Below are 18,667 nucleotides of genomic sequence, written 5' to 3' on the forward strand. Positions count from 1 at the left end.
GTTTGTGTTTCTGTGGAAATGGGAAGAAATAGTAATTATTGAATTTTGAATTTGTTTATTGGAAAAACAAAAGCTTCACTGTGAAAAATGTTTTAGAAAGTAACTTAAATGTAAAGGAATGTGAATAGTAATGTTATCACTTTTCCCTTGAATTAATGAGTATTTTAATTAACGTAGTTTTTTAGAGAAGTGATTAGTCATTTGGAGTGGATTACTTTTTGAATATCTTACCCAACACTGTTTGTTGGTATAATGTAATCAGATTAATTCAAGCATATTCAATCATATTTTTTACTTAAATTAAACCAGATCATTTAAATGTACCACGTGAAGCTACGTATAGGTTACCTGACAAAATAGTTATATATTTTTCTGTGTAAAGATGGTTTTATGGTAAGCGTTGGTATGTTGAAATCTTGTTGTTGCAAAGACATACCTCCCCATATCTCAGAGTCTGGCTCTGCGAATGCCTGCTGACCTCAGCACAGTGGAAGTGCCTTTCTCTCTGTGACATCTAAATTCTCTCCCTGTTCTCACCACAAATAATAAGACAAGAGACAGCAGCTGACTGATTAAAAACAAATGTCAAGCAATAGAAGGACAATGGAATGTCTTTACACTGTAAATAAAAAATAAATAAAATAATCAATATTCCTCCCCCAGAGGTGTGGTAAATCATGTGAACCATTCAAACGTATAAATGCCGGTCAGTGATTTCATATATTATTTCATATATAACCAAACAAAAGTTCATTACACATAGGAATGTTTCTGGTCCAGTACAAGTTAAGCTCAATCAACAGCATTCGTGGCAGAATGTTGCCTACCACAAAACAAAAAAAAAAAAATAAAAAAAAAATGACCCAACCCTTGTTTATTTAAAAAGAAAAAAAAATTGGGGTCACAGTAAGACACTTAAAATGAAAGTGCATGGGGTGAGTCAATTAACATTAAAGTATAGCCACAAAACACGTGATTTTAGATTTTTTTTGTGATTATCTACGTTGTGAATTATTATTATTATTATTATTATTGTTATTTTTTTTTGGTAATTACTCAACCCGGAACATTGCTTTAATATCACTAGTTACCAAGTAAATGCACCCATGTACACTGTACAGTATATTACCATGTGCATTATGTAAATAATTGTACATGTTACAAGTTACATTGAGATTGGTAATGAGAACTGACTTTATTTGAGTATTTGCATTTGCTGTGAACAGAACCTGAAAACAAGTATAAAGATAAACATTCTTAAATCTAAATGTTAGTATCTAACTTCTGGATCATTTAATCTTCAAGTCCATGCAACACTTTACAAAGTTAAAGTAATAGAAGCAATACAATGATAATGATGCAGGATTTGCTAACTTAAATGTTTTGTCACAGTGACAAAAGAAAAAAAGAACTTGCTATTGTGTCATCGCAATGACATAATGAGGTTGGCAAATACTTGTCTCTCCACCCTGTCTCTCTCCCCTGTCCCTTTCCTCTCTTTCTGTAGTGGTGACAGGCACACACTCTGGTCTCCATTATGGCTGTAGATGGACAGAATGGGCAGTTGTGGATAATTACTGAAACTGTAGGAGTCAGGGCTGACTCTCAGCACTTTACTCAGTGCCACTGGCTGTAGGACTGTCCCTCACACTGACAAACTGCATACACCCTCTGGAGTAATGTCGGAGAAAGTAGAAAAAGTCAGGCACGAAATGTTGAACTCTGTTGAATTAATAATTGAATTGATTTGATATGCAATTAATTGTGTTCATTCTAATTGGATGACTGAATAATTGTTTGATCCGATGGATTAATTCAGCTCTGACCAGCTTTAGTTAGTTGTGTTCATATGTTTTAATATTTTCTATAGTTTTTAACCAATTACTGCAGTTTGTAGAACCAATGAAAAGTCCTTAGCTGTTTTATTGTACATTGCATTCTGTATTCATATTTGTGGTGAATACACAATTTTATTCAATGCACACAAATACATTGGCATTTCAGTTCATTTAAACTCAGTGAGCTACGCTAAGTTTTATTCAGTTATTATTAAGTTATTAAGTTATTTCTTTTTCTTTTTAATTTTTAAAAGAAATACCAGATCATGAATCAAACAAGATCAAACTAGATCCTAAATGATAAGAAAGAGGCAACACCCCCCATACACACACACACACCAATGCACGCACACACACAATGCTACCCATCCCTCCCAGCCAAAGGGGCTACCATCCAGGCTGACAATAACCCAGTGGCAGCTGGTCGATCGATTCCCGACAAAAGCTCAGAGGTTGGGGCAGTCAAAAGATTGTTAACTAGCCATTTCATCTCACATACATTTAGATGATTGTTCATGCTTCACTGCAATCCTTCAGCTAGGGCTGCTTCCACACCTGTGCTGGGGCCTGTACAAAGCCTGCTTACCCACTTTTGATGACCTCACTGGCCAGCAAATAGCCCGACATACCCTTAAACACAAAAGCACCACTCCTCAGAATGCATCATACTGTACTTGACAGCTGCGTTTTCATGCATGGCTGAGGAAACACAAATGTTAGATTCAGTATTTGTCAATGCAATATTGTGATTAAACTAGTTGCTAACTATTACATTGGATTAACTAGGAAATTATGTAAAAGCTAAAATGTTGGAATGTTTATTTATTTATTTCTCATTAACATCTGTCTGTGAAGGTAAGGCATATATTATTGAAGAGGTTATATAACACAGTTATTTGCTCTAATGTGTAAATTCTCCAATTTTGTGTGTCTTTTCCTTTTGTTTGTCTCTAGATATCCATGATGCATAGACACACATGGAAACCATCAATATTACAATGCATCTAAAGGATTATAGCACTTTTAAATCATGTACCTTTAATCCCACAATTAGAGATTCTGCTCGAACACAGTCCCTTATATCACAGCAAGATCTGACCTGTTGACATATTTAAAATCTGAGAAAATTTGCATCTGTCAATCAGTTAAGTATATTGGCTCTTGTATGTTATGTTACATTAGCATGTGATTTGTTGGTTAATTAGGGGGCTTATGATAATGATAATGACCACATAGCCCATGATGCCATGTTTCCAGGTGTTTAGCTTTTGTGATTAGCGGCTAGATGCCTCCTCCCCATCTAGTGTCCAGACAACACTGATTAAATCAAGATGAATGAGTTATTGAACACATTGAAGCACTGTATATCACATGACAAATACCACCTTATCTGGTTGGTATAAATTCATTCATTACCCAAAAGGAGCATACATTATTTGCCACCAGGGTACATTAAACATAAAACGTCCAAGAAGAATACTTTCTTCTTGGACTTTTGTGAAAGTGATTCAATTGATTTGGGGCCTTCAAAATCATATTCTTTGTGTTTTTGGGAAGCTTGCTGCTAAACTTGTTTGCATATTTGAGCATCTCTGCAGACAGTGGTCATAAGTGTGTTTTAACACTACTGTGATCATGTCTATGGTTGTGTGATCCAGATAAAAGGTTAGCACATGGTCCATGGCCCTGCTCTGGTAGTGATGTTTAATAAATCTGTGAGACATGGGCTGACGTTTGGGGCAGGGATGTGGATGTGGACTGGTGCTTTCTGAGGTTCACCCAGGCAGAGCCAGGCTTCCTGCTCCTCCTTTGTCACACCATTTGGGCTCTAGTGTCTCGGGTTCCACGCCCTAGCCTCAATTGGCAGCCCTGCACACACAGGGACATCTGGTCTCTCTGTCCCACCTCCTGCTGAAAAGAAAGAGTCCGGCAATGGCCCCCATATTTATATGATCTTTTACAAAGGCAGTACGCTGAGCTGTAACAGGTTATATCTTCGTAGCACTTGAAATAATGTGGGATACAAGAAACAAACATGTTTATGAACATAGGTATTTTTCTGTGTACTTTAGTGTAGCTAATTGAAATGCACATTTGATATGGGAGACACGTTTTCCACTTGTTATACTTGTTTCTGTCTGTGGATGGATGGATGGATGGTAGATAGATAGATAGATAGATAGATAGATAGATAGATAGATAGATAGATAGATAGATAGATAGATAGATAGATAGATAGATAGATAGATAGATAGATAGAAAATAAATAGTGACAGACAAACAGACAGACAGACAGATTGTTGTTTTGTACTACTAGGATAACTTGTAGGTACATCAAATATATTTTGATATTCCAATAGACGAAATTGCTGTGAAAACAAAAACTTCAACAAAACATAGATTTTTTTAAATATTATTATTATTATTATAGTTCAAGCAAAACTGAAAACTGTACTGAAACCAAATGCCAGTTTTGCATTGAACATTTTTAGCAAGGACACTTCGAGATCTTATTTATTTAGCTGTTTATTTAGCCTACTTATTGATTTATTTCTCTCTTCAACTAAGTCCTAAATCTTTATTACTAGTTTCGAATTGCGTCAATTAGTCAGGTGATGTTTCACAGGACTCGGACAGGTAGAGAACTGGATTATTAGTTTTCCAGGATAATCATAAGATTAAATAAAGTGCTCCCACCATCTCCAAGAAACACAGACGTTGACTTCCCCTCTTTTCTTCTCTCAAAATTATTTGAGAGCACGCAATATTAAACCCATTTTGTTCGTGAGCACTGGGCCAGAATAACGCGATGATTAGGGACACAAATGGGACAGGTTTCTTTAGCTTGATTTCACGACGGTAATGTAGCCCATGCATGGGAGAAGAAAGGCATAGATGGGGACATCTGTTCAATGGGTCACAGAGAACACAGGCCAAAAGTGGCCTCAGTGGCCTATATTGCATCTTGTGAAAGTAACAAGATATTTACAAGCGCTCGAAGGTTGTCTTTAGCTGTGTTTGATTCGTTTATTTTTTTTTAGGATTTGCTTATCCATTCATTTCAGCATATTTCGAAAACTTTACAGCATTAATCTTCTTATAACGGGCATTAATAAAATGCACAAAGTCATTAAATGTATTTTACATATTTTGGCCCAAAGTATTACTTTGTGATATTATTATATAAAAAAAAAAAAAAACAATTCAAAAACACAAACAAGCATGCAGCAAATATTCGCGTACACTCACTCCCTGTTGCTGGGCATCTATCCGCCCAAAATACACAGCTCGCGCCAAGCGTATCGCATCTCTCGCGGTGCCTTGTCAGAGGACATGAACACATGTTTTGGTCACACCACCGGTGGCCTAGTTGCTCCTCCGTTTTTCGTATTTCAACTAAGTTCCCAACGTAACATTTATCTTCCAGGGTCTGCGCGTTCACTGTGCGCGAGCGCCACTGCCTTCTGCTGCGCGAGAAGAGATGCGCGCGGGGTCAATCAATAAACTGAGGACAGAGACACGGTATGTGCATCACACATCTGTTGCAATCAAACAATGCTGCAGTTTATGGGACATTTGTTTATGTGTGCGACATTTATATTTTGGCATGTGCTGTGACTGTTCCTTCTGTTATGAATGCGTTTCGCTTTGCATATTTGTCGGTCAGTCCTATAGGCTGATTTAAAGACATTTCGATTTAGGAATATTTTAAATCTATGTAGTAGGCCTTTGAGAACGCTTTTTTATTTGTATTTATTTTTTATTATTTTATTAAAACGTTTTGGTGGGTTGAATTAATCATTCTAAAACTGTTAGGAATTATGATAAAAGCAGTTTTCTTTTTCTTTGGGTTTTGGGTTTCCAACTAACCATCCACAAATGTAATGTAATTAACTTAAAATGGTCTGAGAAATTCTGTTTCAGAATTGACATTTCAGGTTGGTGCAAACAATTTCATTTTATTCCGATTTGTCATGGTTAACTGTTTATTCAGGTTTTTATTATTTCAATTTTTAGTTCAACTGGTTCTTGTTCTTTGAATTGGACAGGGTAAATAAGTACTGCAAAGGGAAACAACAGAATTGTTGTGCAAATCGAAGAAACAGTGAAATGAATATGATCAGCCATCAATCACTTCCCGCAATAAAGGAGGTGACATGGCGGAGGCAGATGATTTGATGAATAATCTTCGGTCGTTTTAATTAACTTTTTGCTGTCCTATAATGGCCAAGTTGGTCAACGGAGTGGGTCAATAAGAATGTTAATATCAAACAAATAAAACTTCTCATGATTAAAAACCACCTGCTTTATTAAATTTGAAATTCAAATGAAATTTATGCCTCCAGACAAGACCGTCTGAGAGCAGGGCTACATCATTATCCTGAGAGCATTTCTGCATTCATCCTCCTGATATCAATAGCTTGCGACTGTATTACTGTTGAGTTAACAGAACAAAAAGACATATATTCCACCTTGTAAAGTCGTTTATGTAAAATGATTTATAGTACTAGCATGAGTTGAAATGCAATTCATAATATAGGCGTAATAATAAAAAAAAAAAAACATTATAATAATGTGTGTGTGTGTATGTATGTGTGTGTGTGTGTGTGTGTGTAGAGAGAGAGAGAGAGAGAGAGAGAAATTGTTATAAATTCTGTAAAAAAAAAAAAAAAAGAATGTTTAATTCAGGTAAATAACTATTTTTCATTTAAAAAAATAAAATAAAACAAGTGGGCTCAAACATTTGATAATTAAGCTTTGAAGCTTTAAACCTCAATATTTTGCGAGAATCTACAATGACAATAACTTGTAGACTGTATTTAGACAAATACTTGTCATACCAGTAAAATAGCACAAGTACACACAAGGGATACAAATAATCAAGAAATTAACAGATCAGAGGGTCCAGTAACTTCATTAACCTCTTTACAGAAGAATAGAAAACTTTCCCCCAAAACTTCCAGTCCTTCCCATTAAACTTCAGTTTTATTGTGAGGGGGTGTTGGAAGGGGTGGAGATCCTGTCTGAAGTGCTCTATCGATGACCTCACGCTAGAATGTGGCCGCGTGAAGGTACAGCTCGTCCTGATTGGTCGCCCGTGTCACAGCGGCACTTCAAAGCCGTGAGAGGAGCTACAATTGTGCTGGAATGGGCGGATCATATCATTGTATTGCACACCTCTAAAAAAACAGTGCTCTGATTCATAAATATAAAAAGATCCTCTGAGGAGGGCACTTTTGTGATGGCAACTTCACTTCTAGGGGTGAGTCAAAGGAGTTTCGTGCTGGTTTAATTAGTTTCCTTTATTGTCCTGCCGTGGGGATTAAAATTTCTTGAGTCAGCCAGGGAGAGAGTCACTTGATTATGTTTTAAGCGAGAAGCGAAAAGGAGTTTCAATTATCATCTACGACATTGTATGTATAACTTTTCTCCGGTGCGCATGATACCGCACATTGTGTTTATATGCTGTGTTTAGGTTTTGTTTTAAGTTTGAGTTGTATTTCCGTGGGGCTCTGTTTGCCATCCTTCAGGTATGTTTTATCCTGATTGAGGCTGTTACGCAGAGAACGTACACAAATGTTGTCTGTTGAAAACGAAAATGAAAAAGTGCATTACGCAATTTGATCTTCTTGTTTTGACAATTTGTGGTTGTTCTTTTGGGGGAAAATCACCGAGTCCCCAAATACACAAGGTTACTTACCTTTAACTTTAACCTTTTGTTCCAGGAGGAGCCGAGATTGGGGTCGACTCCTTTAGCCATGTTGGCTGCGACGTGTAACAAAATCGGGAGCCCGAGTCCTTCTCCATCCTCTATTTCGGATAACTCTTCGTTTGGAAAAGGATTCCACCCGTGGAAACGAGCAACGGCCAGCAGCTGTAGTTTAGGATCCAGCTTATCCTCGTTCAGTCGGAATGGTGGTGGTTTAAGCGACTCCTTTGGCACGAACACTTCCACGGGATCCAGTGCCTTTTCCTTAACTTCTGGAACTTCATCCAACTCCCACTTCGGAAACGACTACTCCGTTTTCCAGGCTTCGGTTTCCAACAATTCCCAAGAACCCAGCCATCAGCCCATGTTTATTTCCAAGGTGCACACGTCCGTGGACAGTTTGCAGGGCATTTACCCGAGAATGAGCGTGGCGCACCCGTACGAGTCGTGGTTCAAGTCCTCGCACCCTGGCATACCCACTGGAGATGTGGGCACCACGGGTGCATCCGCGTGGTGGGACGTGGGAGCCGGTTGGATTGACGTGCAGAACCCGAATGGAGCCGCGCTCCAGACGTCTCTTCACTCCGGAGGGCTGCAGACTTCGTTACACTCTCCTCTGGGGGGATACAACTCAGACTACTCGACATTAAGTCACTCTGCTTTTAGCACCAGTGCGTCTCCGCATCTCCTGACCACCGGTCAGCATCTCATGGACGGATTCAAACCCGTGCTCTCCTCTTATCCGGACTCCAGTCCCTCTCCCCTGGGTGGAGCGGGTGGTTCCATGTTGACGGGCGGTCCGACGGCCTCGTTGGCGGGTTCTCCGCGGTCTTCGGCGCGGCGCTACTCGGGTAGAGCGACGTGTGACTGTCCGAACTGTCAGGAGGCGGAGCGGCTCGGTCCATCTGGCGCGAGTCTCCGTAGAAAGGGGCTTCACAGCTGTCACATTCCCGGTTGTGGCAAAGTGTACGGGAAAACGTCGCACCTCAAGGCTCATTTGAGGTGGCACACTGGAGAAAGGCCGTTTGTGTGTAACTGGTTGTTCTGTGGCAAGAGGTTCACGCGCTCCGACGAGCTCCAGCGGCATTTACGCACGCACACCGGCGAGAAGCGCTTCGCTTGTCCCGTGTGTAACAAGCGCTTTATGAGGAGCGATCATCTCAGTAAACATGTCAAAACGCACAGTGCCGGGGGGTCTTCAGGGTCGGGCTCTGGGGCGAGCGGAGGAAAACGAGGCAGTGATACCGATAGCGAGCACAGTGCGCCCGGTAGCCCCTCGTGCCACTCACCTGACCTGTTGCAACCTTCCGAGTCTGTCCCGACACCGGGTATAAACGGCCGGGCAAACTCCCTCGATTAATCCCATTCAAAATGCACCTACATGAAGACTTGAATGGACTAGTAATCTATTTGACGGTGCGCAAAAGTTTGTGGTGTTCGTTTGGTAACACTTTATAATAACTTTCAATAATAAATTGTTAACAAACTTTATAAAGTGGTTAAAATATGAATAGTTAAATACGAAACAGTACGAATCAAAGTTTCAAGTTATCTGAATGTACATTAACTAACTGTCTAGTAAGTTTTATATACATACATTTATATTTGTTTAAGTTATTGTAAAGTGTTGCCTGGTGTTCTTTAAGAAATAACTGTGTGGCCATTTCACATGGATGTTGTAAAGTGATTAAATATAAGATTAAAAGGTAATTTACAAATTAAGTAAGCCTTTTTTGGTCTGCACAGATTAAATGTGACACGAATTTGGTAAAATAAGAGAATATTTAAAAGGACATGACTTGATATGTGCATTCTGATGGGTATATGTCGGATAGGTTTATTTGTTATGGAAAAAGTGGGGGGAAATATTTTACCCATCAGTGAAGTGGCCTGTCATTGCTAAAAATTTTTTCTTTTTCTCAAACCAAACTGTGGCACTTTATTCATGAACACTACTAAAATCCGATTTCGGAAGAATAACTTGCCGTAGTGTTGAATAGACCTTTTTTTTTTTTGTCATTTGCAAATTGAATAAGAATAGTCTATATATCGCACATTGGTCTTTGTCAAAACTACAGACTACAAATCCTAAAGTTTGTATGAAATGTACTTATTTCCTGTTGCTGCAAAAGAATGTACATATTGAAAATAAAATAGAATAGAAGGTTATTCCACGCTGATGTAAAAGTTGGGTAATGTATTTGTTCAAGACAAACATTTGAATAGTATTTTAGTTGCATATATTGACTCTAGTAAATATTCAAAACTGTACGGGAGTGTTTTTTTGTGAAGAAAAACGTCATATTTATCCAAGAGTTGGACTTGATTTGTGGAGGTCTGTCATAGACGCACTTTGAAATGATTTGTAAGATTTTAAATTCAGAATTCAGTGTTTAATCACGTTTTCTAATTTATGTAAGCATGCACATGTAAAGTGAGCGTTTATTTCACATCGTTTATTTGAAAAATTGGCTCTCTAATTTGAGCCACTCAATAAAGTCATCATGGATTCAGCCACAGGGAACAGTTTGTCGTTGATATTTTGAAATGTTCAACTTTGTTTTTTAAATGGGATAATTATATATAGGACAGGTTATGCTTTTTCATAATAAATTGTGAACAATAAAAAAGTGTTCAAAATACCATATGTTAAAACAGCATTTATTTGCTGTTTTTCTTAAACCAACGAAATAAAGCAATTGATTCCAGTGCTAGTATGAGCATTTACAGGCCCCAAAATCTATGCTACAGCACATATTTTAATTTATTAAAATACCTCAGTTTCTTATATTTCTATTCTAATCTACATTTCTTATTTCAAATAGCAAGGCATATAGAGAATAACCCTAAATGTATAAGATAATTCCACATCAAGTAAAAAGTTTTGACATGTAAAACTCAAATTTCACATTTTGTGATCTTTGTGGTCGTATTACGTAGGCTAATTCATTTAATCCACACGATCATCTGTAGTCCACAACCAAAATTAGCCCACAACCAAATAACACAAACGGTTATTTATTTAGGTAATATAAATAGATACTAAAACAAGTATTGCGGATTTTATTTATTTATTTGTACATTAAGTGTCTATCAAAATATATGTGTTTTTATTATTATTTTAAGATTATCATCATCAATGCAACATTTAAAAATTACGTGTAAACTCCACGGGGGAAAATATTAGCCTACAACTTGACAAAATCCGCACAACACAAACTAAAAGGAAAGCTATAAAATATTGACCAATCCAAGCAAGTATTTCTGAATGCAACAGACAAATGTACTTGTATAAAAGTTACTTTAATTTCGTTTCAACCCATCGAATGCATTAGAAGGAACGAGTGTAGGTAATGGTGGATTATTTCTAATTAAAAAAAGAAATCTAAATCAAAGCTTGGCAAAAAATTATTCCAATTAAACAATTTATTTTTATATACTATCCGGTATAATACAATAATTTAGCAACCATTCGTGAGACAATTAAGTTAAAGTATGTGCAGAAGTGGTTTAAAATGCCGCTGGAGGCTGAAACCATGAGAACACTGCGCCCCCATGCGGTGAGGTCATACGAACGAAACACTTGAGAAACGCTTGGAAAATTAATATTCACATTTCGGGTACATGCCCATAGAACAAACTCGCACAATTTATACACAATTTGTTCTTCATACATATCAATATTATCATTGTTTTTTATTTTTGTTACAGCTCCATGGAAAGGTATGCTACTATACATATTCTTAAGTAACACAAAAATGTAATTTCCAAAGTGTAAATAGAAACAAGGAACATTTTCCCCATTTTGTATAATAATTTTTTTAAGTGTATGGAGTCCACCTACTATTACTATCTGCTGATAATCACCGGCCACACAGCATTGACATTTTGTTAAAATTGTTTAAATACTTACATTTTGTTGTTCAAATTTGTAAATGTTGTAAAAAGAGAGCTTATTACCTTATTATCTCATGATTAGGCAGCTAGATTTAGTTCTAAAAAAAACTGAATATTTTGTGACCCAGAAAAAAATAAACAGTGTAACAATGTTAGAAACTGCAACATTTTTAATTTAGTATTTATCTCTTTGGTACAGGCCTTCATTTAAGACATTCAAAGACATTTATTAAAGTTAGTGAGCAGATATTTGGGCATTCACCAGTGCATAGTAAGCCCCTTGTTTAGCCATTAGTTGGGCATGTGTCCCCTGCTCGGTCACCCTGCCATTCTGAATGACCGCTATGACATCAGCATTCTGAATAGTGGACAAGCGGTGGGCAATGACAATACAAGTGCGGCCAAGACGAGCATCATCAAGGGCCTTCTGAACAATCTGTACCACAGGAAAGAGAGAAGTGGGGAAGACAATTCACTCAGGTGTGTTTTTATTCCACACTAAAACGCTGTTTACAGAAACATACAGTAACATTTTCTTACTGTAGGGAGTAAATAATAAAAACCAAGAGGTGTATATTTACAGTGGCACTTTATTATGCTTTATAAATTGGTAAAAACACTCTTAATTTGACTCTTTTGTTTTCAAACCCTATCAAAATGTAAGTGGACAATAAAACATATTATGGAGTTAATAGAGCTTCGCTTTAAAGGAATTCTTTAAAACCTACAGACTCACAAGCACCAAAGTTCATACTACCAAATTGGCCACCTGCTGGTTGAAGGCAGAAATGTATGTCTTAATATGGCATCAAAATTGGAACAGCAGTTTTCCATAGTACCAGCTTTCCATAAAAAGTACAACAAATTTAACTTCAAGTTAACTAATACAGAAAAAGTGAAGTATTAATTAACTTATTCACAATTATGCACATTGAACTGTCTTTAAACCATGCATTTATATGCAATAGTAAAATACCCTATAGGTGGTAAATGATAAACTATGTACAAAATAATCCCCTTACAAACCTTCTCACTCTCTGTGTCAAGTGCTGATGTGGCCTCGTCCAGCAGCAGGACTTTGGGCTTGCGGACCAGTGCTCGAGCAATGGCTATCCTCTGCTTCTGTCCCCCAGACATCTGAGTGCCTTTATCTCCTACTCGAGTGTTGTATTTCTGAAGTGAATATGACAATAACATATTCAGTACCTTTACATATATAACTGAATTTCAGCCATGTAACTCCATGTGGCGCAAGTTGATAGGTTCTTTGAGCTTGTTATCTGATAGTTATTTGACTTGGAGACATGTTAAGCAAAATGGCTTGCATGGCTTAAGCTGATTGGCCCATTAACATGTAATCGGGTAGCCAATCAACTTGCATCTCTGTCTTTGTCTAACATACAATAGCTCAGCTTTGCAAATATGCCACTGTAGCGCTTCAAGAAATTTGTTTAGTGAAAATGCTCAGGTGGTTGCTGGGGCTCTTTTCTATCAGCTTTCACTATAAGGTTTGCTTTTGGTCAGGACACAAGAGCGCCTTTAACAAGGAGAGCCTGGCACACATCGCTATATTAGGTCATTACTTTAGATAAATCCACAAATAGCTAGGCAAACTAGTTAAATAAGCTCTGGGCTTTCCAGGTTCAGGTTTACAGGTTTATTACCTTTCTGCAAAGCAGGCCAAGGGACACATAGAAATGTAGTTCATTATCGCTACACCATTTGGTCAGCAAGGCACACCTACAAGCATACATTCGTGTACATAGCTCTTCGAATAGCAGCAGTACACAAGTCTTGGTGGTAGATTTGCTTTGTTGAGGGTTTGTGCTTCGTTTTTATGTGTCATGGGTTCGTGCAGCTTCCCTGCTTTGTTGGAGGATTGTATGTACAGTATGTCTATTTTTGCAGCAACATGTCCTAAATGTCTTGCGTTTTGTCAAATTTACATTTACATTTATGCATTTGGCAGACACTTTTCTCCAAAGCGACGTACAGTACAATTATTACAGGGACAATCCCCCTGGAGCAACCTGGAGTTAAGTGCCTTGCTCAAGGACACAATGGTGGTCTCTGTATTTGCTCTGCAGCAGTGTCACAGATTTGTTTCACAAAGATCAATATTCTATCAATATGTCATACCCACATTAACATGCTTAATGTTTTTGAGAGTTTACATACATACAAGCAATAGTTCAAATGTCTGAGCCCACTTTTAAAACTTTCTTTTTTCTGTTTCTAGTTTTTCCATTACAAATAAAATGATTAAAAATAAAATGAATTTTGCTTTAATGACAGAATACCCTTGAGCTTGCATGGACTCCACATTTGTGCAAAAACCTAATGATCAATGTTATCCAGCATGATCTGAGAATGTTCCAAAGAGCATCTTGTGTTCGCCAATCCAAGAACAGAAATCTGACCTTTAATTTTTCTAAATCTTAAAACTATGTTTATTTCCAGGGTTAAATACGATTTTAAATCACAGATTTGCAATTTAAACTCAGACTTTTGAACCCCACTGTACAGTACCAATGTGCACACACAAACATTAATGCGCACACACACACGCACACACACACACACACACACACACACACACACACACACACACACACACACACACACACACACACACACACACACCCACCCACCCACCCACCTCTGGAAGGTTAAGGATGAATTTATGTATGTTGGCCTTTTTTGCAGCCTCCTCAATCTCCTCCTGGGTGACGACACGGCTGTTGTCCCCATACTGAATGTTCTCCGCAATAGTGCAATCAAAAAGGATGGGCTCCTGGGACACTAGCCCAAGCTGGGTGCGCAACCATGCTAGGTTCAAGTTCCTTGTGTCTGTCCCATCTACAAACTGTGCAACAGAAAGGCATTTATGAGACAAATGGATCCCTAAAGCCAAAATAATGGTTCACACTTCTATGTACACAAAACAACATTATAAACTCACCACATGGCCTGCAGCAGGGTCATAGAAACGCTCTAGAAGCTGAATGCTTGTGCTTTTCCCACAACCACTGCCGCCCACCAGAGCAAGTGTCTGTCCCTGCATTACTGATACATTCAGACCCTGCAGAACTTTCACGTTCTGACGGGTTGGATAAGAGAACTGCACCTCATGGAATTCTATATTGCCTGTAATGTGTGACTTAAGGATAAGGAGAAAAATCTATAAAAATCAATATACTGAATAATGATTCAGCTGTAATTATTTTATTTGGACAGAGGTTGAACATTTATACCATCTAGTACAGTGGTTCTCAACTGGTTCATCACATGAAGTATTTTCACCCTTTTAAAAATTAACCATATTTATTTTGCTATTCTAACTCTGGCCAATTATGTTTAGTTGCATGCTATAAAATGAGACTCAACTTTGGGTCACGACCCACCAGCTGAGATCCACCAACCTAGTTTATCTTTATGCCACATAATCAAGAAATCACTCTTACTGGTTTGTCTCCTGACTCATCATAGATGTCAATGGCTGGTTTCTTGTCTAGCAGCATTAATATCCTCCCAGCTGCTGCTTTAGCTTTGGCAAAGTCAGGGGCGAATGATGAGGACTGACCAATGTTCATAGCAGAAAATAAGATCACAGAAAACACCCTATGCAAAGGAAGAGCCAACACACCATCCCAGTATTTAGAGAATAAAAATGAAGGGTAAATACAGCATTTTATTAGAGACTTTATACAATCTGTACTTACAGGAAAACATTTTCAAATCCTGTGTAACAGTGTGCAATGAGCCAGGCTCCAAAGCGGAAGATGGCAGCATTGACTAGGTAGGGAATCGCTTGGGCAAGGGCAAAGGTAATTCCGTAGATGGGTGCTTTGCATAGACTAGATCTGAAATATCACATAGTATTGTTAAAACTTTACTGAACCAGATCTGACTATTTGAGCACTTTTAAGGTGTTTTGTCTTAAAAAATGGGTTTTACCGATATGGCTTACTGACGCTGTCAATAAACTTGTTGTAGAAATAATCTTCACGGGTCAATGCAACAACTGTCTTGAAGTTCTCTACAGTTTCTGTGGAAATCTGGAGGGAAGAGTTGTAAATGATACTGTTAACTACAAATCAATTTTACATAATTGTTTACAACAGGGATTTTCAAACTTTTTGATGCCAAGGACCCTCAAATGATCTCCCTTGTGGGTCCCCCTTTCTAAATAGAAAGGAAGCTATATATTTCCATATATAAAACCCATTAATACTATGTGAGAAAAATAGTAAGTGTGATAAGCCAACATTATTTCCAATATAAATAATTGGCTTTGGTCATTGTTCTAAAGGCAAAGAAAATTATTAAGATATTATCTAGAAAATATTACAACATTGTGTCTTCTTTCTACTGACTAGTAATGTTAGATGCATAAACCTGAAGATACATTTTTCAATTCAAATAAAGTTTGAATAGCATTTTATTTTATGATAAATTATGTTCCAAAGCAGCTTTACAGAGAATAATCCTTGGCAACACCCAGTGAGCAAACAAAGGCTATGGTAAAGAAGATCACCAATGAGAAAGATACAAATACAAATTATCAGGGCTGGACTGGTAATCTGGCATACCGTGCATTTTCCATGTGGGCCGATGCATTTTGGGGCTGATTAGGGGCGGACTGGCCATCGGGAGAACTGAGCGGGCCAGTCGGTCCGCCGCAAAACGTACCGAATGTGCCGCGATAAACTCAAACGAGCCACCGCGTTATGCAGTACGGACCACAGAGCGGCGCCACAATATGCTGATAAAAGGACAGCGAACAAATTTCGGCTCACCATCAACCCCCCAGACACCCATTTCACAAAACTACATGTGGATTTGGTTTGTATTTTTACCGATTAATGTCATTATTTCTGAACAGTATTTTAAATGCTAAATTAAACTATAATACTTCATTTGTAAATGTGTTGTTTAAATTTGTTAAATGCATTAATTATATTATATTAATATCTTCAGTTAACACATGAACTGTGGCAGCCCTAAAAATACATTCAGTAAAACCTTTGCTTTTTCTCTCAAAGTTCCTCCAAACCTACTAGTAACCTATTGAGGCCCACTTGTGGTCCCTGGATCCCACATTTAAAAAACCCTGTTTTACAGGACAAAATGCATCATAATGCTATCAAACAAAATGGTTATGTTAAAAAAAAGTCATGGATTGGTGTACCTTTCCAGACATCTCCAGTGCACTCTGATCTTTGGAGGCATGTCCTGACATGGCTCTCATTTGTATGAAGTTTGCCCCTGTGAGGATGGGAACACACGCGAGGATGAGAAAGGTGAGTTGCCAGCTATAAATAAAGGCTACAATGATGGCAATCCCAAGAGTACAGATAGTGTTTGTGGCCAGTCCTAATCTGGATCCTGCTGCCTAGAGACAAAACAGAGAGAGAAGAATAAAAGTGTTACTACACGAAAGTTCTAAACAGGTTATTGGGATATCACCAATGTATGGCATGAGCAAACAAGGCAAATGATGCAGTATATTTTCTAATGCTGAAATGTAGGAAAAGTTATACTAGCTCACTTCAATATAAAAATTCTGTGACCACTCACTTATTCACTATGACTTACTGTACCTGCATGACTTACTGTACTCTCTACCGTGGAACACAAAAAAAGATGTTAAGCCTGGTGTACACATTTTTACAGTCCTTCATGATTGTTACTTTTATATTTGGTAAAAGCCATGGCACACTGTGCAACATTTTGTTATACTGTACGAAAAAATATGGATTTTTTCAAATAGGCCTTCAACAAGAAAGAGTGATCACAAATACAAGTGCTTACTAAAACAATTACAGATGTTGAGGAAGAATGTGAGTGTGGGGAGGTACCACAAGCAAAGATTCATTGTGGAAATTAAAAAGATATGTGGACTGAATATTAAAAATATTTTTATATTTTTAAATACAAGTGCTTACTAAAACAATTACAGATGTGGAGGACGAATGCGAGTGTGGGGAGGTACCACAAGCAAAGATTCATTGGAATTTAAAAAGACATGTGGACTGAATATTAAAAATATTTTTATATTTTTACATTTTTAAATGAAGTGGGAGTGGTGTGAATCTTAACTAGTTAACAAGTTAATAGTTCCCATTCTGTCACTCACTTGACGTTGTGTCGATGTAGTGACACTAGGGGTCGAACTTGAGAGCCCCAGATGCCTTCAGATCTTTGAGAAAAGGCCAATGAGAATTTGAGAGTAGAATTTGCATGCCACTCCCCCCAACATACGGGTATAAAAGGGAGCTGGAATGTGGATTAATTCCGATTTCTTCTTCAGAGCCGAGCAGTTGTATATCAGCAAGCTGAGTACTACTACTGCTCCCTTCCAGTTCTGGGATGAGACCTGCAGCTTGCCTCAGTGCCAGCAAAATTTAAATTTCTGTGCTCACGAGCCAGATGAGATGTCGATCACTGCAACGGAGAGCACCTTGGTGATGTCGGACGCCGAGGACTCGACTGGGCTGGTATCTGGGATCAGCGCGCCACTCGTGACCACGGCCCCCTCCAGTCCCCTTCTTGCAAGAGGTGCACGAGTTGACACAATCATGGATGGCACCTTTCGCTGCCTGAACCCGATCCTTCAGCTCATCCGCTCTCACTACCCTCGACTGTGGGGCAGCCGAGGGTTATGCCACGATACCAAAGGTGGATAAGGCGATTGCGGCACACCTGTGCCCTCTGAGCACTGCCACCTGGCTGAGTTGCCCGGCACTCCCTTCCTGAGCCTGTAGGACAACGTCGTCGTCAAAGCCTACAGCACTGCTAGTCAGGCCGTCTCTGCCCTGCACGCCATGGCCCTCTTACAGGTCCATCAGGCAAAGGCTTTGAAAGAGCTGCACTAGGGTAGTTCTGATCCAGGTTTGCTTCAAGAGCTGTGCTCGGTGACCGACCTCGCCTCAGTGCGACAAAGGTCACAGCGCATGCACTCGGTCAGACGATGTCCACGCTTGTGGTCCAGGAGTGTCACTTGTGGCTGAACCTGGTTGAGATGAGGGACGCAGATAAGGCACAGTTCCTTAACACGCCCACCCACACATCGCATGGCTCTCACGCCCACCTGCCGCTGCCTTTTCAGCCCTTGGACAGACCTTACGTTCCTGCGGGCTGGAGTCCCCATACAGCAAGTGTCCAAGCGCGTCGTGGTTATGATGGACACCTCAAAGACAGGCCGGGGCGTGTGTGCAAC

The 18,667-nt window shown here is 38.8% G+C and overlaps 2 protein-coding genes across 8 annotated transcripts in view; one reads left to right on the forward strand and one right to left on the reverse strand.

Annotated features, from left to right (window-relative positions):
- Window positions 1-7,018: 7,018 nt before the first annotated feature.
- Window positions 7,019-10,062, forward strand: sp8b (sp8 transcription factor b). 2 transcript variants are annotated; one of them, XM_052143367.1, is made up of 2 exons: window positions 7,019-7,101; window positions 7,565-10,062. In XM_052143367.1, the coding sequence occupies exons 1-2, from the start codon at window positions 7,081-7,083 to the stop codon at window positions 8,906-8,908; spliced, it is 1,365 nt and encodes a 454-aa protein (XP_051999327.1). In that variant the 5' UTR covers window positions 7,019-7,080; the 3' UTR covers window positions 8,909-10,062. The 2 variants fall into 2 exon arrangements, with proteins under 2 accessions (XP_051999327.1, XP_051999328.1); XM_052143368.1 differs by lacking the exon at window positions 7,019-7,101 and adding an exon at window positions 7,115-7,252.
- Window positions 10,063-11,122: 1,060 nt separating this feature from the next.
- abcb5 (ATP-binding cassette, sub-family B (MDR/TAP), member 5) overlaps window positions 11,123-18,667 on the reverse strand; it is an 85,691-nt gene continuing 78,146 nt past the window's right edge. The window contains exons 22-29 of one of the 6 annotated variants that reach the window (XM_052143360.1): window positions 16,637-16,840; window positions 15,403-15,503; window positions 15,168-15,308; window positions 14,910-15,066; window positions 14,408-14,605; window positions 14,105-14,311; window positions 12,472-12,618; window positions 11,123-11,881 (exon numbers count right to left, since the gene is read on the reverse strand). In XM_052143360.1, coding sequence (XP_051999320.1) covers window positions 11,681-11,881; window positions 12,472-12,618; window positions 14,105-14,311; window positions 14,408-14,605; window positions 14,910-15,066; window positions 15,168-15,308; window positions 15,403-15,503; window positions 16,637-16,840 — 1,356 coding nt within the window. In that variant the 3' untranslated portion in view covers window positions 11,123-11,680. The remainder of the gene's footprint in view (window positions 11,882-12,471; window positions 12,619-14,104; window positions 14,312-14,407; window positions 14,606-14,909; window positions 15,067-15,167; window positions 15,309-15,402; window positions 15,504-16,636; window positions 16,841-18,667) is intronic. The other 5 variants (XM_052143359.1, XM_052143366.1, XM_052143365.1 and 2 more) reach the window with 5 other exon arrangements.

Source organism: Xyrauchen texanus, chromosome 15 (genome assembly GCF_025860055.1).
Source record: "Xyrauchen texanus isolate HMW12.3.18 chromosome 15, RBS_HiC_50CHRs, whole genome shotgun sequence".
NCBI classification, from domain to species: domain Eukaryota; kingdom Metazoa; phylum Chordata; class Actinopteri; order Cypriniformes; family Catostomidae; genus Xyrauchen; species Xyrauchen texanus.